The 17,820-nt window shown below is 41.4% G+C and overlaps 1 protein-coding gene across 1 annotated transcript in view; it reads left to right on the top strand.

Annotated features, from left to right (window-relative positions):
* The first annotated feature begins 1,494 nt into the window (after positions 1-1,494).
* The window catches only part of PHF8 (PHD finger protein 8), a 93,909-nt gene continuing 77,583 nt past the window's right edge, over positions 1,495-17,820 (top strand). Inside the window, 2 exon segments of the mRNA XM_028523368.2 lie at positions 1,495-1,600; positions 2,773-2,962. Coding sequence (XP_028379169.1) covers positions 2,865-2,962 — 98 coding nt within the window. The 5' untranslated portion in view covers positions 1,495-1,600; positions 2,773-2,864.

Raw genomic sequence — 17,820 nt, 5'->3', positions numbered from 1 at the left:
TGTTGATCCTTTTATCTACAATGCTAATTTAGTTCATTTTTATGTATTCTCCAAGTATCCCTGAAATATTTCTCGACAGCAGAAAGCAGAGGCACTTTCTTAACTTTATTTTCCACTTTGTAAAAGGTATCTGTATGCTTACTGGACGTTTATTCCAATTGTTTACTTACAAAGCTTGTTTTCTGCACTAGCTGGCAATTTCTCACTGCAGAGTTCCTCTTTCCATCATTGTCTCCAGGACCTAACCCACCATCATTTAGAAAACTGGTGTGTACACACCCATTGCCTTTTTTTTAAACGTGTGGTACCCTTTAAGAAAATGAAATTGTAAGAGGATTCCTGGAGAATATCCTGAAATGACTGAGAGAACCAGCGCCATCTTGAAGCAGGTGTGTGGAGTTCCATTCATTCAACCTCTTCTCCCACCATCCTCCGAGAGTCAGACAATCGTGAGACATGTGCAGGAAAGTATTTGAACTGTATCTGAACTGAAGCGAAGCAATGGGGTCAGAGGAGAGAGTTGAGAAGTTGACAGAAGCTATAAGGAGCAACGTGGGACCGAGGACCGGGGATAGTAGAGGGCGTAGAGCTCAATTTCCCAGCTCTGAAATGCAACTCATCCCTAAACCCGTGTCCTCATTTTGGGGATAACAACAGAGCTCCCTCATTGGGTGAAGAATACATGATTCGGAGACCGTGTGAAAGAACTCCGTCTGCAAAGGACCTCACTGAACGGGAACCGAGGTGAATACCGCACCTCTTGCCTGGCCGAAGCCAGACCCCGCTGCCACCTCTTCGTTTTGCAGTTTGCAGTCGCAGAGCTCCCCTCCCCTCACAGGAGGAGAGGTTGGAAGAATGCATGTGTGGAGTTGGTAAATTCCCCGCTTGCCCGGTGGAGGGGGAAGCCAAGGAACGTTCCGGCCCCACGCAAAATGGAGCCAAGCGGCCGCCTCGTCTAAGATGGCGGCTTCCCCGCCTCTCAGCTCAAAGTCCTCAGCGTGCATTGGGCGCCTAGAGTTGACAAGCGGGTGCAGAAGTAGCCGAGTCCCGCCCCGCTTTCTCAAGGCCGCGCCCCGCCCCGATGACGTTCCGCGGGAGCCAGCAGCCCTCTCTCCGGCCTCAGCCGCCGGGCCTTCGCTTGCCCGGCCCTCATAAGATGGCGGTAGGGTCGCCTCCTTGCGGCAGCGCCGCCACTCTCAATATGGTAGCTGTTTACCCCGTACATCTCCTCCCCCTCTCCGCTTCAACTTCCTCGTTGTTTTGAATAAACTTTATTGACTACTTGGAATTGCCTCCCACCGCTACCGGGCTTCTCCTGGCGACTTTTTGGGCCATTTTCCCTCCGCATTGGCCACCGTTTCCTCTCCTTCCTTGTTGTTGTTTTTGTTTTTGTTTTTTTGCAGCGAGCCCCTGCCGGCCCAGCGACGACGACGCTTGTCTGGTCTCCAGGTGCCTGCCGGACTAGGCCCGAGCCACGGTCTCCAGTAGGCCCTAACGACCGGCCCCGGGGAGGAGCTGTGGAGAAAACTGCCCGGAAGCGTCGCCGGGGCCGCGGGGGCCCGAACGACCCAGCGGGTGGTCGCAGGGGCTGACGAGCAAGGTTTGCGGCGCTACTGTGACAATCCCAGAAGTCGGCGCGCGCCCCGCCGGTGGGGCCGGAACTAACGCCGAGCCTCCGTGGAGCTAGGCGTCCAACGGCCCGGAGCGAGCCTGGCCGCTGGCGCTTCAGTGGGACTGAGCTCCGCGGGGTGTTGGAACCCCTGTAGCTTTGCGGATGCGGAGGTCCCTCTAGGACTCGGGACCGTAGACATTCTTGTCAGGTTGGGGGCGTGAGGAGGCTCCTGTCAGTTTGGGAGCTGTTAAGAGATTCTCGTAAGTTTTGGGGCTGCAAGAATATTCCTGTCAGTTTCTGGATCTGTGAGGAGATCCTGCTCAGTTTTGGGCGATGGGGAGATCTCGACAATGTGAGGGGGCTGGGAGGAGGTGCCTGCCAGTTTCAGAGCGGTGGAAAGAAAACAAATTCTTGCCCAGTTGCGCGAGTGTGAGGAAATTGTAGTCAGTTTCGGGGGGTTCGAAGTGACCCTTTTTAGTTTCGGGGTGCGATGAGATCCCAGTCATGTTTGCAATAGAGGATGAGCTGATGAGTTTTGTAATTGAGATTTATTTCATTTGTTGTGGTTATGATGCTCCTGACTGGTCAGGGGTGGAATGATGGAGAGAGTTCTTATAACAAGACCCCAGAACTGTGATTTGAGTTGGGCGCTTCTGCGTTCTTTCTGAAGGCAGCTGGATAATTTGCAAGTAATCTGAGTCCATATCCATGGACTCATCTCTCTCCATTTGTCCCTATTTGGGGGCAGGGAGAAGGGTCTTTTGCGGGGCTCCCCCAGCCTCATTCTGGCGTCATAATAAAAAGCACTCTGGGAAGCAAGGTTTTGAGCAAGGAGAGGGTTCAGTGAGGGATTAAAGAAGCTTCTCTAAGGGCGTCAGATATTTCCTTAAAGCCCAGAGAGAAATTCTCAATGGCTCTGGGGGCCCCGAAGGGGGTGGGGGCAGCTTCCTGGGCATAGAGCCCTTCTTTATTTGTTAAAGCTATTCTGGAGGCTGGTGGACTTTCTCAGATTGCCCCCTACAGCCACACCCCTTGTGTTGCATCCGGCTGTGGTAACTCCCCATTTGTGAATTGAGGGTTGGTACCCTGGGGCACCTGATTTACTTTGTAAAAAAGTGTTTCTTTTCTTTCCTTTTTTTTTTTTTTTTTTTTTTGCCCAGCCATCGTCCAGGAAGGACAAGAGCTGTTGCCTCCCACTCCTGTGGACACTCCGAACCTGGCTCTCCACAGAACGCTCCAGGGCCAGGCGAAGATGGCCACAGTGCCGGTGTATTGCCTTTGCCGGCTGCCTTATGATGTGACCCGCTTCATGATCGAGTGTGACATGTGCCAGGACTGGTTTCATGGCAGGTAAGGAAGGCAGGCCAGGTGGGACAGGGTGCAGTGGTCAGGTGTTCAGTCGCTTCTTTCTCAGCTCTGTTTCAGGTTCCCACTCAGACAGAAACTTTCCCCACTCTCTCCCACAAATTTAAATCTAATCCACCTCCCAGACCCAGGTTTTTCCATCCCTCTTTGCAGACTAGTGTCTAGCTGTCATTGGCTCCTGATTTCTCCTCTTTCTCTTTTCCTATAAGTATTTTTCTTTGTATCTTTCTTTTTTCTTTTTTTTTTCTTTTTTTCTTTTTGTATTTAGGAACTATTTTCTTTCCAGCTACAAAGTGTCATTTTTGTATTCTGGCAATTTTGTTTTACTTCAGACTCTGGCTTTGGAGGAAACTGATACATTTTTTATATGTTTGAGTCCAACAAACATAGATTTGAGTTCCGGCATGGATTTGAGTTCTGGCTTTGCAGCTTGTTATCGCAGGTTACCTTGGGCAAGTTGCTTTGCCTCTCTGAGCCTCAATGTCTTCATCCATAAAACACATCTAACACATCCTTCCTGGTTATTTGAAGCATTTTGTGTGCACTCAGTAAATGGAGGTAGAAATGTAGCAGTATTTTATTTCTATAGTATTTATTTGCAGTACCATCCAACTAAATTGAATTAAGCAGAAGAGATATTGGGTAAAACAGCAGGAAAAAAAATCACTAGTGAATTCCCTCCAGTTTACCATGTGTACACCTGAGCACCTGTCATCTAGGATTCCAGAGAGGTTTGTGTGTGGAATAAACCTGTAATATTATCCCATTATTGGGACTTAAATCCCAGCTATGGAAAGAAAACCATGAGAGGGATTTGTACACTGGAGTACAGCAAAACAGTATATGGCACCCTCCTCCTGCTTGTTGCATGTTGTTAGATTCTAGAATTTGCAGTTGTCACTAGTCCCTTCCAAAGGAGCTGTTCCTGTTATCACACCCAAGACCAAAGTGAAGGTGCTGGTGTTGTTAAGGTTCTACTCTCAGTAGGGACTGCCACATGCAGCACATCCAAATTCATATTAGTGATTTCTATTGAGTATTCACTTTGTGCCAGGTGCAGAGTTCTGTTTATTGCCTCATGTTATTTCATTCAAAAGGGGACAGACATAGAAGGTGGGTCCTTTTCCTTACCCCTGAAAATAACTGGGAAATAAGATGTCTTTCAGGATTCCTGATGTCTTTGATAGTGCTGATCAAGTCACTCTGCTTAAGAGTCTTTTGGTGGTTCCCCTAAAGAATAAAATTTAGTTTTCTTTGTGTGGCAGACAAGACCTTTTGTGATCTACTCGTTCAGTCTCATTTCCCACCATTCCTCCGTTCTTTATGTCCCAGCAAGACCGAAGTACTTATAGTTGTGGGAAAATTTGTCTTTGCAAATTTTCTGTGACTCTTTGCACATGCTATTTTCATTAATGACTTCTCTTTTACAACTAACAACATAACTTCTCTATAAATGGCTTTCTCCCTCTGGCTTCCCATTACACTTTGTGTACATCCATATTGAAAGTAATTATTTTGTTATGTTCTAGTTATAAATACATCTGCGTCACTCATTAGCCAGAGCTACCTGAGGGCAGACATGTCATCTTTTCGTTTTTGGTATCCCCAGAACCTACTTCAGTGCTAAACATGTAATAGAGGCTGAATATATTTTTAAATTAAATTTGTCGAAGTAATATTGGTTAATAACATTATATAAATTTCAGCTGTACATTGTAATTCAATATCTGTATATTCTATTGTGTGCTCACCACCAGATGTCTAGTTTCCTTTTGTTACCATATAGTTGACCCTCTTTACCCAATTTGCCCTCTCCCTACCCCCTTACATTTTTTAATGAAGTGAATGAATTTTCATGAAAAGAGCTATTCCATGTGGCCCTTGCTTTGGATTGTGTGGGAAGTGTGTAGGATCAAACCTGGAAAGTGAACTTTTGCCCACAATATAGAGACCCTAATTTCACAGTCTGGAAATAAGAAATAGGAATGAATGCTTTCTTAGTGTTTACTATGTGCCAGGCCCATGATAGGACTTTGCATAAGTTATCTCAATCCACATTCAAACCTGAATGTTGTATATTTCTTTTTAAATGTTTTATAAACTTTTCCTCATTGTATAGTTGCAACATGCTCATTATAGAAAATACAGACAAAGAATAAAGAAGGAAATAAAAATCACCTATGAGTCTACTATCTAGCACAATCCACTATTAAGTTTTTTGTTGCATTAATTCCCATCATTTGACTTAGAATATAAACATATTTTTACAACATGTGGTTGTATTATAAATACCATTTTATAACTTGAGTTTTATTCGTACATAACATTATAATGTGAATATTTTACCAGGTCCTTAAATATTCATCTAAACTCAATTTCTGATATTCCACCATATGTATGTGTACTCGGTTACTCCGTCATTTCCTCTGTGGTTAGATGGTTATTTCTACTTTTTTATATTATAAGTAATATTGTGATATAAAGGAAACTGGAGGTTCTGGAAATGTTCTGCATTTTGATATGGGTGCTGATTAAAATGACAAGAAAAACATTGTGAACATCATTGCGCAGTAGACGCTTGACATTTACAAGGAACACCACTGAGGCCTTTAAGAATTCCAAATTTTACAAATATGGAAACAGGTTTATGGGCCAGGCCCCTCCTTAATCACATTTTTGTGGTGAGTCTTGTGTTTTTGTGCATACCTTGACACAAGTTAACTGCCTCAATTTTTTTATGAAAGTTTTTTTTTTTTTATCTCTTCTCATGCTTGTCTTTATGGACTGCTAGAGAACAAGAAGCCCAGCTGAGAATCAGGTCCTTGGTGCATGGCTGCTCTTGCTTGCTCAGTACATTGCTCAAACACACACACCAGGCTCACTGTGTTCCATTTAAGTTTATACTTCAGCACAATTGAAAATTACTAAATGTAGTGGACTTTTCATGGTTGCTCACAGTAGTTAAGCCCACCTATAAGTGATTTAAACCTTTTTACATCTCTCATGACTTCCATAGGCTAGGCTTCTTAAAGTCTAATTAGGGGTTAATAATGCCACATTACTTCCTGGAAAGGTTATATAGCAAGGAAAGTGACTATTCCATTTTGCTGATGAGAATCTGGAATTTATGGAGATTAGTTTAAATTAAGTGTTTTGAATTTAGAATAATCTGGCTCTAAAGCCTAGGTTCCCCAAAGTGGGAAAAGATGGTGTAGCTCCATTCCTCCTACTATAAAGGGCTGGGTTTTACAAAACACTTTGATTTGTAGAGCAGTTGTCTCAAGCTTTAGTGTGCATCAGAATCACTTGGAAGACCCATTAAAAGACAGGATAAATAGGCTCCACATGCAGGGTTTCTGATACAGGGGGTGAGTGGGGGCCACGTTCAGAAGCACTGATTTAGAGCATTATTCTGTCTTAATTCCTTCCCTTTCTATGGAGTAGGACAGCTTCTGATGTTGAGGAATTAGCAGGCTAACATATCATTACTGTACATGACTGTTCTCAAAGTGTGATTGATTAACTGGGAATTTGTTAAAAATGCCAATTCTTAGGCTGGGACACAGCCATCTATATTTTAACAAACAGGTAGATTCTGATGCACTCTAACTTTTGAGAATCACTTCTCTCTACACTGGTGAGGAAAGTTAGTTGGCAAGCAATTATTGATGCCTGGGGCTCTGGCAAAACCTCACCCTTTTAGTTTTCCTATCTATAAAGGAAGTATTGGTTGGCATATCCCTAAGGGGATAGCTGTGGCATGGACTATAAACTCGGAAGAAAATGATTCTGGCTTAGATCTAGGTTCAAATTCTGACTCTGTTACATTTTAAAAGGATTTCATCTCTGTGCAACCTCAATTTCCCTGAGAGGGGTTGTGATGACTTAAATAAAATGATAATGGCCCTTGTTTATTGCATACTAGCTAATGTGCCAGTCAATATGCCGAACACTTTGCCTAATTATCTTTATTTAATTTTGGGGGGAGTTTTAAAATTATGAATTTGATTTATTTAATAGTTATAGGACTATTCAAATTACCTGTTTTATATTGGGCATGTTGTAGTTGTTTGTACTTTCCAAGAAATTTATCTATTTCATCTGTCAAATTAAGTATGTTCATATTATTCTCTTACTGTCCATCCCTTTGATATCTGCAGGCTGGGTATCTTACTCTCTTTTTTCTTTGTCAGACTTGCTAGAGGTTTATCAGCTTTATTGATCTTTTCAGAGAGTAAGTTTTACATTTCATTGACTATCATCTTTCTGTTTTCAATTTAATTGATTTCTGTACTTTATTATTTCTTCCTCTTGCTCGCTTTGTGTTTATTTTGCTTTTTACCTAATTTCTGGAGGTGGGAGCTTAGGCTATTGATTTGAGACTATTTCTGTCTTCAAATGTAAGCATTTAGTGCTATTAGTTTCCCTTTTAGCACTGATTTAGTTGTGTCTCAGTTGTGTCATGGAAAGGATATGTTTTCCTTTCCATGTAGTTCAATATAATTTTTCATTTTCTTAGAGACTTTATGTTTGACCTGTGAATTATATAGAACAATGTTGTTTAGTTACCAGGTATTATGAGAATGCCTTGATTTCCCTTGAATTTCTGAAGGGTCTTTTTGTTTGATACCAAATTCTGGGTTTCCAGTTGTTTCAGCATTGAAAACTATGTATTTTATTTTCTTCTTGATTTAGGCTGGGTAAGAATTTATCCATTTCTTCTTGATTGTCCAGTTAGTTGGCAGATAGTTGTTCATAGTTTAATCTGTTTTCTTTCTTTTGTTCAGTTTGGGTAATTTCTTTTGTTCTATCTTCAAGTTTATTTTTTTTCTGTGATCTCCATTCTGCTGTTGAACCAATTGAATGAGTTTTCATTGAAATTATTATATTTTTCTCTTCTAGAAGTGCCATTGTTTCTTTTCTGTCTTCTGCTTCTTTGTGGAGACTCTAATTTTTGCTGACCCTTTCTATTTTGTTTCACTCATGTTTGTAATTGTTCATCAAAACATTTTTACAATTGCATCTTTAAAATCATTGTCCTATACTTTCAACATCTGTGTCATCTCAGTGTTGAGATTGATTTTTGTTTTGCTCATTCAAATTGTGATTTTCCTTGGTCTTGATGTGATATGTGATTATTTTCATTGTGTCCTGAATATTTTGAGTATTGTGTTACGAGATTCTGGATATTGTATCTTCTGTTTTTGCAGGTCTCTTCAAACATTGCACTTCAGTGGCAGGGGAAGTTGGTATTATTTCATTATGCCAGGAGGGAATAGAAGTCCAGGTTCCCCATTTGGTCTCTCTTGATACCTACTACCTCTGGTTCTGCTGTTCCTCATCAGGTTGCCGTCTTCTCTTCATCTTTCAGTGTTGCCTTACTTTTTTTGTGTGTATAACGTCCAAAATGTTTAGCTGTACTTAGTGAGAGGAATAGGAAGAACAATCTGGTTCTCCATACTGTTTCAGAACCAGAAATAACCAATTAATCTTTACAGTAGCTCTTCGGAACTATTAATTTCTCTCATGAGATTAAATAACTTGCCCAAAATTATGCAGCAAATTAGTTGTTCAACCATCAGTCAAACCTGGGTCTCTTGGACTCTTGATATAGGATACAATACCATAGATAGTGTAAAGCATTCTTCAGGTTAAGCTATTTTCAAGATGTTGAGGGAGATAGAGAAAATATAAACTCACATGTAGTCCATATTTTTGTTCTAAGCAACATCAGGTTAAAGTTTACACTACTTTTTATTTTTTCATTATTTTTTTTTAATATTTTATTTATTTTTTAGAGAGGGGAGGGAGGGAGATAGAGAGAGAGAGAGAAACATCAATGTGCGGTTGCTGGGGGTTATGGCCTGCAACCCAGCAATGTACCCTGGCTGGGAATCGAACCTGGGACATTTCATTATATTTTTTTAAAACAGAATATGATTATATTTTGATACACACTTTCTTTACAACCAAAAACTAGAACAGCACAGTAAAATAACAAAAACATGATATTTCATTTGTAATGCATGAGAAGTGGGTAACATTTTAGTTATAAATGAGCTCTTCAGAAACCAGCCATTGCTCCCAAGAGGCCTGGGACATGCTGTGGGGGGCTCTCTCCGTGCACCCATGAGCACTGAGTGCATGTGTCTGACTCCATGCACCACAGGGTGGATTTGAAGTGTATTCACTAAAAGTCATCTTGTGATTTTAAAGGACATAGATAGTTGTTAAATATATACACCACTTTTTATTTTAAGCAGTAGAAGGCTAACCTGCAGCTTTAGGAGTATGTGGCAAAGGGAAGAGAGGTCCTGACATTTATATACAGGGTTTACTGGATATAATGTATGGGCTGTAGAATCCCTGCCCTGGAGAAGGTCTTGTAGGGTATGGTTAGAAGGATCAGAGGATAGCCTGCTCTGTCAAGGCTCTTGGGATATCTCTTGGAGTGGCATAACTTTTAAAGATTTATTTTATTTTTATTTTTAGTGAGGGGGAAAGGGGAAGAAAGAGAGGGGGAGAAACATCAATGTGAGAAAGAAACATTGATCGGTCGTCTCTTGCATGCTCCCGTACCAGGGGACCAAACCCACAACCCATGCATGTGCCCTGACCAGGAATCAAACTGGGGATCTTTCCCTTTGTGGGACGATGCCCATCCAACTTGGAGTGACATAATTTTAAAATAAATTTTTATTTTTAAATAATTATAGATTCACACAAAGTTGCAAAAAATTTTATGGAGTATGCTTGTGTACATTTACCCATTTTGCCTTGTGTTTTATGTAACTATAGTACAGTATCAAAACCAGGAAACTGACATTGGCTCAATGTCACCAATCTTATTTTATTTTTACCAGTTTTATATGTACTCATAGTTGTGTGTGTGTACGTGTATTTAGTTCTACATAGTTTTATCACATTTCTAGATTTGTTTAATTACCACAATCAAAATATAGAACTATTCCTTCACCATTGGAGTAGCATTAATTTTTGCCCCAGCTCACCTGGAGGTTTGGAATGGCAACGTGTACCAAAGAATGGGTGGTCAGTGTCTCCAGGAGGAGTGCCCTGAAAATTTAAGATACAGTGGAAGGTCTGATAGGCATGATGTCCAGGACTGAGTTATGGGAGCTAAATGAAAATCTGCTTTGGAAATAAAGGCATAGTGGTGAAACCATGGCTTAAAATCTTAGTTCTTGCACATACTAGCTCTATTACTTTGGGCAGGTCATTTCAGCTCTGCACTTCTGCTTTCTTAGCTTTAAAACAGAAAGAATCCATATTTCATATGGTTGTTGTGAGGATTAATGAGAGAATGTGTGTGAAGCATCTCTCATAGTCCTTGGAACATAGTTAGATACTCAGTTTTGGCTATCACCTAGAACATTCAAGCAATAAATATTTATTAGATATTTACTGTTTGCCAAGGAGTGGGTCAAGAACCATGGGAGATAGAGATGAAGATATGGGCTGTCTAGGTTATCTCAAGCTAGAAAATAAGATGGATTTATTAATTGATTCACTCATTTATGTACTCACTGACTCAATAGATATGTGCTATGTTCCAGGCATTGGTTCTAGACACTGGAAGGGTGGGATATAGCAGTGAACATGAGACAGTAAACCAGCAGGTAAATATATAGTGTGTCAAATGATAAGAAGTTGTATAGAGAAAAACATAAAGCAGGGTGAGCAGGAGCTAGAGTGCCACCCCCGGGGCTGGAGGCATGGCTATTTTATATAGGTTATTTTATAATCATATAGATGGGTAACACATGAGCAGAGGCCTGAAGGAAAGTGATAGAAGAAACTGTACTAGTAAGAGGGGGTGTGAGTGTTCCAGGTAGAGAAAATAAAGGACCTGAGTGGGTAGCACACCTGACATGCTACCATTTGGGCCAGTGGACAGTGTGGGTGAAGGGAGAATAGGGGAAGCTGTTGATAGGATTTGGGGGTGGTGGTGGTGCAGATCATGTAGGGCAATGACTCTTCAAGTGTGGTCCCTGGACAAGGAGGAATTAGCATCATCTGGAGACTCGTCAAGTAAATTTTTGCATCCTATCCCAGACCTACCAAATTAGAAACTCTGGCGGTGGGGCTTAAGAATCTGTGTTTTAATAATCCCTGCAGGTAATTCTGATGCATGCTAAAGTTTGAGAATCACAGGTACAGGGTCCTGTGGGTCATTATAAAAACTTGGTTTTCACTCCAGGTGGGATGGGAACACAGAAGGGTTTTGAGCAAAGGAGAGTTGTGATCTGGTTTAGGCTTTGGCTATTGTGACGACAGCCTCAAGGTGAGGAACCAGGGTGGAAGCAGGGAGTTACTGTAGATCACAGAAGAAGGAGCATATTGGGGGTTACTGTAGATCATTATTCCTTAAAATGTGGTCTCTGGACCAGCAGCTTCTGCATCACCTGGAAGCTTGTTAGAAGTGCACTCCAGATCTATTGAGGATGAGGGGATGAGGTCCAGGGATCTGGCTCAACAAGCCCTCCAGGTGTTTCTGATGACCCCTAATATTTGAGAAACTGGTGTAGATAGGCAGTGGTGGCTTGTACCAGAGCCACTGGTGATAAAAAGTGGTTGGATTTTGAATCTATATTGATTATAGCATTTACTGATGGATTGGGTTGGGGCTGTGAAAGAAATGACTCAAGGATGACTCTGTTTTGAGAAGTTTGGGTATACAGGGTAACAGTAATGGGGCAGTAAATGAAGGGGTCAGAAGAGGATTTTTTGTTTGGTTGGTTTTTTTTGAGATTACAACCTGTTTGTGTGCATGCGAGTACATATGGAGAGATTGTGTTGGTGCATGTAGAATTTAGTGACACCTGTTATTGGCAATCTTATGTGTCAGGGACTAGGTAGACCAAAAAGAAACTACCCTGGTGCACTGGAACTTGTTCAGTGTCCATTGCACTCCTTCAAGTCCTGTGTGATGGGAGGCAGGGGGGCCTCAGCTTCTAGGGATGGTCCATCCCTGTTTTTGTAGATTGTGCTTGGCCTGGTCAAGGTTGTTGCAGAAAACCAGAAATTGACTTGTGTTTTTCTGGTATTTTTTGAATAATGAAGAATGGTAAAATTTGTTATTTCTTCTCTTTGTGAATGAAGATATTCTTTTTCCAGGGCGCAGATAGTGATAGGACCTGACTTTTTGGCCACTCTCAGAGAGCAGAGGTTGAGCAGATAAGCCCGAGCAACCTTGTCACCTCTCAAGCTTCTCCAGTCCTTGGCCTGCAAGTCAGTTCCATGCTCCCAGAAGAATTTTGTGCCCTTTTTGTGTTCTCATAGCACTTGACTCTGCTCACAACCCCACACTGTATTCTAGTTACATATTGCCATGATATAGTGGAGTATAGTGGCATCATACAGGTCTGAATTTTTAAAAAGATTTTATTTATTTGTTATTAGAGAGAGGGGGAAGGGAGGGAGACAGAGAGGGAAGGAAACATCAATGTGAGAGAGAGAGAGAAATATTGATCGGTCGCCTCTCCAAAGTGCCATGACCTGGGATCAAACCCGCAACCTAGGCGTGTGCCCTAACATGAGATCCAACTGATGACCTTTCTCTTTGCAAAATGATGCCCAATCAACTGAGCCACACTGGTCAGGGCCAAATCTGCATTTTTATCCTGTTCTGCTACTTACTAGTTTTTGGGTTTTTTTTTTTATCCTTTCCCAAAGATATAATTTTTTCAGTGCTTTTTAGAGATAGAGGAAGGGAGAGAGAAACATCAATGCTAGAAAGAAGCATCAATTGGTTGCCTCCTGTATGTTCCTGTACTGGGGATCGTACACATCTGGACTGGGACCAAATTGCAACCTAGGTATGTGACTGGGAATTGAACCTGCAACCCTTTGGTTACGGGATGATGCTCTAATCAACTGAGCCACACTGGCCAGGGTTACTTACTACTTTTTTAATGGCCAACGAGTTATTTAGTTACTCAGATTTCTCATCTGTTAAATTAGAATAATATTAATGACAATAATAGTTAATATTTACTATGTGCCAAGTACTTATATCTTTACCTTTTTTATCTAATTTAATCATACGAACTCAGTGGGGTGGAGTATTATTAATAGTCTTGTTGTATAGATGCAGAAACTGAAGCACAGCAAGGTTAAGTAAATTGCTTAAGTTCACATAGCTAGTAAGTGGCAGAGGTGAAACTCAAACCCAGGCTGTTTGGCTCCCAAGTCAAACCTCTACCTTTAACCTCTGTGCTGTAGTGCCTCTGAATACTGCAGAACGCCTTGAATTTGCTGTGGAGATTGAACGTGATAATATGTGTATAATTCATAGCTCAGTTTTCTCCTCAGTTCTTTCTTGCGTGCTTTGAATTTACTCATTCACCATCCCTTTACCCTTCATTATTTACTTTATAGCATTTATGAAACTGTTCTGACACCACCTGTCTGTTTCCCCATCTAGAATATCCACTCCATGAGAGCAGTGGCTATTCTTAATATTTATTGAGTTTATGCATTCACCTACCAAAACAAATAGTTTTAAAAAGATTTTATTTGTTTTTAGAGAGGGGGGAAGGGAGGGAGAAAGAAGAGAAACATCAATGTGAGAGAGGAAACATTGATTGGCTGCCCCTCACACCCTTGTCTGGGAACCTGACATGCAACCGAGGCATGTGATTTGACTAGGAACCAAACTGTTGACCTTTTGGTTTGCAGGCTGACACTCAACCCACTGAGCCACACCAGCCAGGGCTACTTAAACAAATATTGAGTATCTACCGTGTACCAGGCTCCAGACAGTTCTACACTCCTGGAAGAACTGAGTGCCCATTTTGTGTTCTCATAGCACTTGACTCCAACAACCCCACACTAAATTCTAGTTACATAGTGTTGTGACATAGTGGTTTTTTTCATATTCAAAGGGAAAAGGTTTAATATAAAGATTCAAGATTTATATTATGATAACACTAAAAATCAAATATCCTTCTCGATAAAAGTTCAACTTCTGCATTTTTTTCTATTTAACTTATACTGCCATCATTTTTTTTGTGTGTGGGGGGGGGGTGCTTTTCTGTTACTCCTTCCATCCTTTTCTTGTCTATGGTTACATTGACAGATTCTCTCCCTCACAAAGTCAGGGTTATCATTAAAACATTTAATACATCCTTTTTTAAAAAAGATTTTATTTATTTTATTTTTAGAGAAAGGAGAAGGGAGGGAGAGACACATCGATGTGTGGTTGACTCTGAAGTACCCCCTACTGGGGATGTGGCCTGTAACCCAGGCACGTGCCCTGGCTGGGAGTTGAACTGGCGACCCTTTGGTTCACAGGCTGGCATTCAATCCAGTGAGCCACACAAGCCAGGGCTTCTACGTCCTTTAACTTTACCAACATCTAGGTAATATTTGTAATCTTCCTTTCCTCTTATCCCCAAGTACACTGTTAGCTGTCCATCTTCTTGGATAAAAATGTGGAATTTTATTTTTCAGCTTTCTATGTTGATTTTTGGTGTGGGGAAAAAAAATATAAAATCATCCACTGCGGGGCCTTGGCCTGGAAGATGCACCAGTACCTATCATGTACACATTGGGGATAATTCATCTTAATCTTAAGATCTGGTGTTGCGATAATTATCTTCTTTACTAAGGAAGCAAAATAGCATTGAGGACCCTTGTTCCCAGGTGATAATTATTGAGACAGTGCCATCAGAAGCCTGGTTTTCATCCATCTCCTTTCCTGATGTGAGGAGTTACCTAGTCCAGTGCATGTTTGTTGAATTGGGTTGAATAATAAATAAAGCAAGACTGGGAGATGGATAAGGTGAGGACTTCTGATGAATAAGATAGATGTTGTCTGCTGAATGCAGTGGAGGCAGATAGCAATTATATGAACAGTTGCAAAGCAATGTGGTGTGTGCTGACATAGGGATAGTGTGTTTGGGGGGGGGTGCCACAGTCTCAGGGAAGAAGGATAAAGGAATATTCAAAACACCATGTGTAGCCCTGGCTGGCATAGCTCAGTGGATTGAGCGCGGGCTGGGAACCAAAGTGTCCCAGGTTCGATTCCCAGCCAGGGTACATTCCTGGGTTGCAGGCCATAACCCCCAGCAACCGCACATTGATGTTTCTCTGTCTCTGTCTCTGTCTCTGTCTCTGTCTCTGTCTCTCTCTCTCTCTCCCCCTCCCTCCATTCCCTCTCTAAAAAATAAATAAATAAAATATTAAAACAAAACAAAACAAAACAAAAAACACCATGTGTGATAAGACCCAGAAATCAGAAAGAACATGTCATGGAGAGTCCAGCTGGCTTTTTATAGCAGGCCTGACTTCATGGGAATATGACTACCATGTTCACACAGAGCTTTATATTTGGAAGGGGACCTCATGCTTGAAGTTTAATGCTCTGTGATTATTGTCTTGGAATTCTTGATAGTTTTACCTTTGAATTTGTGTTTTAAAAAGAAATCCTCACCTGAGGATATATTTAATTGCTTTTAGAGAGAGAGTGAGATAGATAGATAGATAGATAGATAGATACATCAGTTGGTTGCCTCCCATATGTAAGGCAACTGGGGATCAAACCTGCAGCCTTTTGGTGCACCAGACAGTGCTCCAACTAGTTGAGCCACCCAGCCAGGACTGAATTTGTGTTTTATATGTGAACTCTAATGGAACAATGGAGTGGGTCTTGGGTTCTTAGAACTTGAGCTCATGTGTGGTCCTGCCTCCCTGAACAAGTTCTTGGTTGGCTGCCTAGGGTGCTGGGCTTAGGTGCAGAGAGTCAGGGTCAGGTGTATGCATCCAGCATACTGAGTCATAGGGCATGGCCCATGGTTCCTGTGGGAGCCGGCACTTGCTCCCTGGGCTCAAGGGAACGTGCCAGTAAATAGCAAATAATAATCCCCATGACAAGTTGAGAGAGGGAGACCATGGAAGAAAGGAAAAAGTTTTTTTCCTGTTTTGTGAACAGGGCCCCCTGATTTTCATATACACCAGGCCCACAAATTATATAGCTGATGCTGTGTGTGAAGGACAAGAGGTAATGCCAGAGAGACAAGGACTTGGTAAGCCTGTGAGGGGTTTTGAGCAATGGTTGAGCAAGGGTCCAATTTGTATTTTTAAAATGATCATGCTGGCTTGTAGTGTGAAGGGCCAGTTGGGTGAGGACAGAGTAGAGGCCAGGATAACAGTTATAAGGGCAGGACAATAATGTCAGTTAGAGATTATAGTGGCCTGGATTAGATCAGGGGAAATGAGTATAACAAAAGGGTACAATTGATAGCTAATTAGGTAATATAATTGATAATACAACATATACAGAACACTTACTATGTGCCAGGCACTATTCTAAATGTTTTATATAAATTAACTCATTTCGTTTTCATAACAACTTTATGATGTACATATGTACAGTTTTTATCCCCACCTTGGAGGTGAGGAAACTGAGGCACAAAGGGCTTAAATAACTTGCCCAAGATCCCACAGCTAGTAAATGGCGGGTACAGCCAGGAAGTAAACCCAGGCAATCTGGCCTAAAAGTCTAAGTTCTTGATACTCGAATGCCTACTCAGGGTGTATTGGAAGGAGAGAGTGAGATGCGAGTTATCATTGACTGCCAAGTTTCTGGCTTAAACACCTGGTGAGGTTATGTTGCCGGTTGCTAAGAGAGGGAGCAGATGGGGGAGAAATGTAATTTGGACATGTTAAATTTGAAGTATGTAAGTGGGTTATACAGTAGAGATACCCAGGCATCATTTTGAGTGAGGGGTCTGAAGCTCTGCAGAGGTATGGCTTATAGTTTTAGGTGCATAGAGGGCACAGGGGGCCCCGGGAATGTGTGAGATCAATGAGGGAAAGTGAGGAGAGGAGTGCCTAGGCAGGAGGGCCTAAGAAATGACAATGTTTAGAGTGGAATGGAGAAAAAGAGTGCATTGGGAAACAGAAGTAGCCAGACGTAATTAAGATTACATCACACCCCTGCTCATAGTCCTGTGGATTTCACCCAGTTCTTAGGAAAAGCCGAAGACTTTTATGATGGCCTACAAAACCCTATACTGTACTACATGAGCCCATTACCTGCCTGACTAACCTGTTACTGTCTGTCACCTTACTTTTTCTGTTCTGGAGCACTATCCTTCTCTCTGTTGCTTTAGTAATATAGGCACACTCGTTGCCACAAGGCTTTTTGTAAAAACTTGATGTTTTCTCTAATTGGGATGTCTTTCCTTCATAGCCATAGGACTTTATTTCCTATTCCCTTCAGGTCTTTATTCAAAATTCATTTGTCAGTGAGTTCTCTGGCTTCCCTACCTAAAATGTCAACATCACTGCCATATCCCTAACCACCCCCATAAGTGTCTGTGTGTGTGTGGATACACATATACACATGCATCCATTTTCCTTTCCGATTTATTTTTTTCTATTTAGCTCTTCTTACTATATAACATATTGGGTTGGCCAAAAAGTCCATGTGTTTTTTTTTTCCATAAAATAAAAGACACATTTTAAATTTTCACCAATAACTATATTGATTTGGATATTTTGAGTATGTTAGCTATCTCCCATGTGGTACCCTTAATTACTGTCTTGATTTGATTGCTGTCAATTTCAACTGGTTTACCTGACCGTGGAACATTGTCCAGTGAGAAATCTCTAGCACAAAATTTTGCAAACCACTTTTGACACATTTGATCAGTCATGGCACCTTCTCCATACACTGCACAAATCTTTTTTTTTTCATTTCAGTTGCATTTTTACCTTTCTTGAAATAGTAAAGCATAATATGCCGAAAATGTTGTGTGTTTTCTTCCATCTTTAATATTAAAATAGCTACACAAAAATTCACCAATTTTGATAAGTTT

Source organism: Phyllostomus discolor, chromosome X (assembly GCF_004126475.2).
Source record: "Phyllostomus discolor isolate MPI-MPIP mPhyDis1 chromosome X, mPhyDis1.pri.v3, whole genome shotgun sequence".
Classification (NCBI taxonomy): domain Eukaryota; kingdom Metazoa; phylum Chordata; class Mammalia; order Chiroptera; family Phyllostomidae; genus Phyllostomus; species Phyllostomus discolor.
Note: the sequence above shows the minus strand (reverse complement) of the source record. Positions and strands in the feature narration are given on the sequence as shown.